A 7530-nucleotide genomic window follows, 5' to 3' on the forward strand; every position below is an offset into this window, starting at 1 on the left:
TCCAGTAGGAGCGGGAACCAACCAGTGATTAGCCGTGCTGTGACAGAGCGCGTGAGTGTAGTTTTCACTGCGAGGATGGGATGTAGCCATCAGCCATGGGTGATGCCTCCAGACGATTAGCCGTGCGAGTGACAGCCGCATAGGATCATTTTCCTGAGAGGATTGAAAGTAGCCACCGCTGATGGTGAACCCCTATACACAGCTTGCCATGGAAAGGAGTAAGAAGGATTGAGTTGAGGAAGTGGGAAAACAGGCGTCCTTGAGCCATACAGTATCTCCATTCGCTTATCTGAAATTCCCACCAATGAATCTGCATAAGTATTCTATCCCTTTTATTATTTATTTTCTTATTTCTATTTTCGAAACCATAAATCAATTTAATCTGCCTAACTGAGATTTACAAGGTGACCATAGCTTGCTTCATACCAACAATCTCTGTGGGATCGACCCTTACTCGCGTAAGGTTTATTACTTGGACGACCCAGTACACTTGCTGGTTAGTTGAACGGAGTTGTGTCCACTCGTGCCAATTTCAAATTCCATAAAAGTACAATTTAAAGAATAGTGATCACAATTTCGTCCACCAACAAGCAACAGCTTAAATTTGGTGTTCTGATGAGCGGATATTATATACGCTTTTTGGCATCATTTTCATATAGTTTTCATTATGTTTTGTTTAAGTTTTATTAAGTTTTCATAGGTTTTAGTGAAAAATTAATATTTTTGGATTCTACTTTGAGTTTGTGTGTTTTATGGTAATTTCAAGTATTTTCTGGATGAAATTGAGGAGTTTGAGCAGAAGTCTCATTCAGAGACAGAGAAAGAACTGCAGATACTGTCAGGATTTGACCTCCATGCACTCGAAGGAGTTTTCTAGAGTTACAAAAGTCCAAATGGCGCGCTCTAAACATCTGTGGAAAGCTAACATCCAGGGCTTTCCATAAATATATAATAGTTTATACTTTATTTTGGAAATGAAGGCCCAAAACCGGCATTCAACGCCAGCCACCAATCCCATTCTTGGCGTCCAGCAGCCACAGGGGAGCAAATGGCGTCCAACGCCTAAAAGGGAGTCCTTAGCCAGCATTCAATGCTCTTAAGGGGTACTAGCTCATGGGAGACACTCAAGCTCAGCCCAAACACTCACCAAGTGGGCCCCACAAGTGGATTTTCGCACTACAAGACTAGTTTATCTAATTTCTGTAATTCTAAGTTAGCAGATTAGTATATATATACAAGAGTTCACCCTTGTTAAAAACTCTTGCCCACTTTTACATTTTCCATTGTATTTTCGAACAGCAAGAGTCACTAATCCCCTAAGGTTAAGGTTAGGAGCTCTGTTGAGTTTCATGGATTAATAATATTACCATTCTAGTTCAATATGTCTGATTCTATTATCTTATGCATTCTCGTTCTTTATCTCATGAATTGAGGGTGACCCGTGACAATCACTCTTGTTCTACATGGGTTCCGTGCTAGTCCTAACCCGGATATCGTTGAACAAAAGCTAGAGATTGCATTGCGGATTCCAATAGAGTACCTGGGCAACTTTGGATACGTGATATAAAATTCTGTTGATCGTGGGTAAGTGAGGTCTCTGTGGCCTTAAGGCTAGAGTCAGAGAAGCAACGCTTTCTGATCTGAAAGATCTACCTTGTCTGTGGCACCTTGAGTAGGATCGTGAAGGGGAGTGGATTGCTTAGAGCTTCATCTTCTGCTACAATAAGAAACCTAGAGGTGGCTTGATGAGAGGACATGAGTCATCTCATTGTGGTAGATTGCTGTAGTGGAGGAGGTTAACTTGATGAGAGGACATGAGTTAATCACCTACGGCTGCCATTGAAGGAATCTGAAAGTTATTGAAGTTGACAGTAAGAAAAGTTAATCCAGAAAGACAAAGCATATCTGAAGCCTCAACCGTTTTCATACCGTTGATTTCTCATCTATCTAGTAACGTTTTATTTATTTATTTTGTTTTATGCATTTTTTGTGACAAACTATAATTTCTATCCGCCTAACTAAGATCTGCAAGGTAACCACTGCTTACTCAAACCAACAATCTCTGTGGGATCGACCCTCACTCACCTGAGGTATTACTTGGATGACCCGGTATACTTGCCGGTCTATCTGTGCAAATTCTGCGGAGTCAGTTTCGTGCACTAGTACTCGTAAAAGAGGGGAAGAGAAGGGACGGCATGGGAAACAGCAATGATTGACGACGATGAGAGTGATGGAAGTCCCAAAGGTTTTGATGATGGTAATTGTGGCAGTGATGATTAGGATGAAGATTGGGGGAAGAATGCGGTGAATGAAGGCGCTGAGGAGAAAGGTTTGGAGTGTGAATGGAGCTAGACGATGAGGAAGATGACTATGAAGCTCATTTGGAGTGTGAATGGAACTCGAGAGGGTACGGGTAGAGTTAGCTTTAACTCAATATTTCCTACGAAATATTTTAAATTACAGACAGATTTTTTGTCTGTAATATTTTAATAAAATACAGCGCTTTTTGTTCATTTAATTACACACGAATTTTTCGTCGGTAACTATTTTCTACGGAAAAAAAAATTAATTTTTCAGACAGATTATCGACGGATTCTCTTTTCTGTCTATAACTTATACTAATTCATTTTCTTCCGTTTCTGACAAAAATTTCTTGCAAATTCTATCTATATTTCGTGGGATAAAATCTATCAAAAATATCGGTCTGTAATAACTAATTTTTTAGTAGTGTCAAAAATATTGTTAAGAAAAAAACATCACTAACGTTTTGCATGTGTGATACATGGATGAACTCTCTCCCATTCTATGTTTAGATGAAGCCAACCCCATTTCTTTTCTCATTTCTTCTTCTTCGGTTAGCCTCCATCACTTTCACAAAAGCAAAGAGTCTCACCCCAGCTTCAACAAAACAGTAGTGAACACTTTGTGCAGAAGTGAAGGAGACCCACCATTAAATACAATACACATGTAAGTATTTTATATATTGTTTATTTTTTTGCATCTATTTATTATTATTAAGTAAATTTTTTTATGCCGAAAGTAACTGGAAAAATAGTTTAAATTTATTAATATTATTTTATTATTGATCAGCACTAAATAAAGTTATTGTTAGTTGATTAGTATTAGTTAAAGAATATGATTTGTTATTGTAACTATAATATTAGTATTAGGCTTAGTTTGATAAAATTTTTATGTTTTGAAAGTAGTTTATGAAAGCTGTCTTTTAAAAGTTAACTTTTTAAAAGTGGTAGTACTTACGTTTGGTAAAATCAAACTAAAAATAACTTTTGATAAACACAAGTACCATAATTATATTTGGTAAAACATCTTTTAAAAATAAAAAGGACTATAATAGACATATATATAATAAAGAATAATTACTTTTTTGGTGCTAATAATTAATACGGATAATTTTGGATATTTATTATTATATAGGATTATATAGGATTATATTAGATTTTTTAATTTTGATAAGTACAAGCCAACTTTTAAAAAACTCTCTTTAGGTGTTTTCAAAAGCATCCATAACTTTTAAAAACTGCAAGCATAAGTACATGAGCTTTTAATTTACCAAACACAAAATGATGTGCTTGTATTTTTTAAAAGTACAAGTTCCTTTCCGAAAAAACTTTATCAAACCATGCTTTAGTATTATTGTTAGTTGATTGTTGTTAGTATATATTACTAATTAATTGTTAATACATATTTTTAGTAATTTAGTATTGTTTGAAATAATTTTTTTTCAAAAACAATTATTTGTTTAATAGTTGTTGTATTTTTTTATTTAGCTTTTTGTGTTAAAAATTTATTAAAATATATTAGCTTTGATTATTGTTATTCATGATTAGTAAGAAATTTTATTTATTTTACATTGAACATTAGAAATTTCAATCATTATTAATTTATATATTAATTAGATATATAGTTACGTAAAACAAAGTTAATAATATTAATTTTTAGTTATTATTAATTTATATATTTAGTTATTTGAAATATTTAATAATAAAAGTGAATTATTATTAATCAATTGCTAGTACATAATTTTAGGATTTTGTGTTGTATTTTAATTATTTATTAGAAATAGAATTAATATTTCAATTTTTAATTATTATTAATTTATATATTTAGTTATTTGAAATTCTATTTGAAATATTTAATAATAAAACTGAATTATTATTAATCAATTGCTGTTACATATTTTAAGAATTTTGTGTTGTATTGAATTATTTATTAAAAAAATAGAATTCATATTATTAATTTTTAGCATACGTTTACTGATTTTAGATTTGTTAGCAATGTTTATTGAAAAAAGAAAAACAGTTAGAATTATTATTAATGCTTAGGATATATTTTTAATTAGTAAATTATCTTTTAGTTTAAATACTTAATTAAAAAAGTAACAGTGTTATGACCTGTCGAAAGTAGAAAAAAATAAGTCTTTATCAAATTTATCAAAAGCATCTAATTTTTAAAATTTTCATTTCAATTTCTAAACCCACACATATCAATGTCAGTCCTAAGCAATTCTATATCATTCCAAATATTCACTCAATCAATTTTCAACCATCCAACATTTTCAACACATCCAACACCTAACAATTTAAATTATCAATCTATTCAATCCACAATTTCCAATTCCAACATTTTTCCATATTAAATGTCATACTCACAAATATCATCAATCATCATCATTTCATAGTATCATACTAAATTTCAATCACACAACTCATATCCACTTTCCAATCAACCCAACATGCACACATTTCACACCAACATCGAATAATTTCAAATCATCAATTTACATAGTTCAAATTTTATTAAATTACTCATATATCACATTTAATCATTTTATTTCATCAACTTGCCTGGTCATGACTTCTGCCCAATCTTTCTCATCAATTAAATTCATAGAATTCAATCCCAAATCTTTGTACCATTTACCATGCTCATACTACATCCTCATACAATTAATTACATACTCAATCATTCAATTCTATCTTAAGGCAACTAACCTAAACTTCACACAATATTATATATTACCTAAAGAAAGTCAAAATTATACATTGGTCGATTTCCTCCAATCTTCCAATTAAGCCACCAAACAAATTCAACAATTTTCGCTACCAAAGTTCACTTCTAAGCAATCCAATTAGCCAAGCCAACTACAATCAACATAAATTTCAAACTAGATTCACATAATTACCCAAAATCAACATTAGGGTTCATAGAATTAGACAAACCACAAGGATTTAGTTATTTCTTAACTTATCCACTGAAATCTGGGGTGAAATCCACTAATCACCCAAGCTAAATTACATCTAAACAATCAAAACAATAAAAATTTTAATTTCTCAAGCCAAATTTCGAATTTGACATAGGGCAAAAAACTAAAACAAGGAATTTAAGTTTTTTTTTACCATTTTTTATAGAGAATTGAAAAGCTCAATGAGAGGATTACATAGTCGCAAATGGCATACCAATCAGAGCTCCAGAAAGGGAGATATGGTCCAAGGAAGAAGGCGATGAATAGTGAAACCTCGCTTCTCTTCTTCATCTCAATCCAGCGCCTCTCCCTCACTCTTTGATGGAAATGAGGCTGAAATGCCTCTTAATGAGGCTTATATATGTTGAGATTGGGTCCAACTTAGGCTTGGTTTGCGTTTTTAGTTTGTTTGGCCCAACCTCGGGCTAAAACCTTTAAAATAAGTGTCAAATTTTCTATCCCAAATATTTTTATCTTCTCTAAATTATAAAATTCAATTTCTTAAATTTATTCACTCATAACTTAATTTTTCTCACTCGTAGTGCCGGACAATTTAAGCCGGGACACGCTCTTTCGCGATAAACCAGATTTTTATGCTAAATTCTATTTTCTTCATAATTTTCTAATTTAATATTTCTTATCATTTTCAACCTATTCCGAATAATTTAATTATATTTATTCTAGTTTAATTAAATGGTTAATTAATTTTTTCGGTTTTTAGATCCTCCCCACCTAATTAAAAATTTTGTCCTCAAAATTTAGGATTTATCTGAGAATAACTCGGGATAGCCCTTTCGCACTTCCGACTCTAACTCCCAAGTATGTTCTTCCATTTTGGATCTACTCCAGGCTACTTTTACCAACAGAACTTCTTTTCCTTGTAACTTCTTCACACTAGTGTCATCAATCCATACTGGTGTGACTTGAAATGTCAGGTTCTCTTTCAACTGAATCGGTTCGGGCTCTAACACATGAGACGCATCCGGTGTGCACTTACGGAGTTGTGACACATGGAATACGTCAAGTAGGTTAGAAAGATGTGGCAGCAAGGCCACGTGATAAGCTACCAGCTCGATTCGCCTCAACACCTCAAATGATCCAATGTATCTCGAGCTCAACTTCTTTGTTTTGATTACTCTGTCGATCCCAATTGTTGGAGTAACCTTCAAGAATACATGATTTTCTTCTTCAAACTCTAAAGGTTTTCTTCTCTGATCCACATAACTCTTTTGTCGGCTTTGCGCAGTTAGAATCCTAGCTCGAATTTGCTTGATTTGCTCAGTGGTTTCAGCTATTAATTCCGGTCCCCAACACACTTGATTCACTAAAACCGCATCAAATCCTACCCGAGTCCTTGGCAAACCCGTTACGAAATCCATAGTAACACCTTCCCACTTTCATTAGAGAATCTCAAGAGGTTATAGCATTTCTGACGGTCTCTAATTATCTATCTTCACCTTCTGACACATGAGACACTTGGACACAAGTGTAGCTACATCCTCCTTCATCCCAGGCCACCAAACCATCTTCGTTAAAACATGGTACATCTTTGTGGTTCCAAGATGAATTGAGAATTCACTCGTATGAGCCTCTGCCAGTGACTCTTATCTCAAACTTCCAACATTTGGCACATAAATCCTCCCCTTATATCTCCATATACCTTCTCTATCCTTGGTAACCTCTCCTTGCCTTTCTTTCCCAATCGGCTCTAACATTCTCTGAAGCTCTTGCTCATCCTACTGGGCCATATGGATTTCGGTCTTGAATGTACTCGAGACGTGTAACTAATTCAAACAAGCCTTCCCATCTACTTCTCTAATACCTAACTTAAGTCCTGCAAACTCATTCACCAACTCCTCTTCTTTGATTCTCATTCAAGGAACCATCAACGACTTCCTGCTCAAGGCATTAGCCTTCCTGGGTGATAACTAAATTTAAAGTCCTAATCCTTCAATAACTCTATCCATCTCCTTTGGCGCATGTTAAGATATTTTTGATCAAATATGTATTTGAGACTCTTGTGATAAGGGAAGACTCGAAATTTAACTCCATAGAGGTAGTTCCTCCTCTCCATACCTTCAATGCAAGTACAACTGCAGCAAGCTCCAAGTCGTGAGTCAAAGAATTCACTTCGTACGACCTTAACTGTCGTGACGCATAAGCCACTACATTCTGATATTGCATCGGAACGCACCCCCAAACTTTCCAACAAAGTGTCATTACAGATCCCAAATGGTTCCTGAGGTTCAAGCAACACAAACACTGGC

General features: G+C 34.0%; 1 protein-coding gene across 1 annotated transcript; it reads right to left on the minus strand.

Annotated features, from left to right (window-relative positions):
- Window positions 1-6021: 6021 nt before the first annotated feature.
- LOC107479138 (uncharacterized) lies at window positions 6022-6642 on the minus strand. Its single transcript, XM_016099288.1, has one exon. The coding sequence runs from the start codon at window positions 6640-6642 to the stop codon at window positions 6022-6024; it is 621 nt and encodes a 206-aa protein (XP_015954774.1).
- Between the last annotated feature and the right edge of the window lie 888 nt (window positions 6643-7530).

Source organism: Arachis duranensis, chromosome 3, assembly GCF_000817695.3.
Source record: "Arachis duranensis cultivar V14167 chromosome 3, aradu.V14167.gnm2.J7QH, whole genome shotgun sequence".
Lineage (NCBI taxonomy): Eukaryota > Viridiplantae > Streptophyta > Magnoliopsida > Fabales > Fabaceae > Arachis > Arachis duranensis.

Excerpts from the sequence above, each read along its gene's own strand:
- LOC107479138 (XM_016099288.1), bottom strand. The coding sequence starts at position 6,642 with ATGGATTTCGTAACGGGTTTGCCAAGGACTCGGGTAGGATTTGATGCG.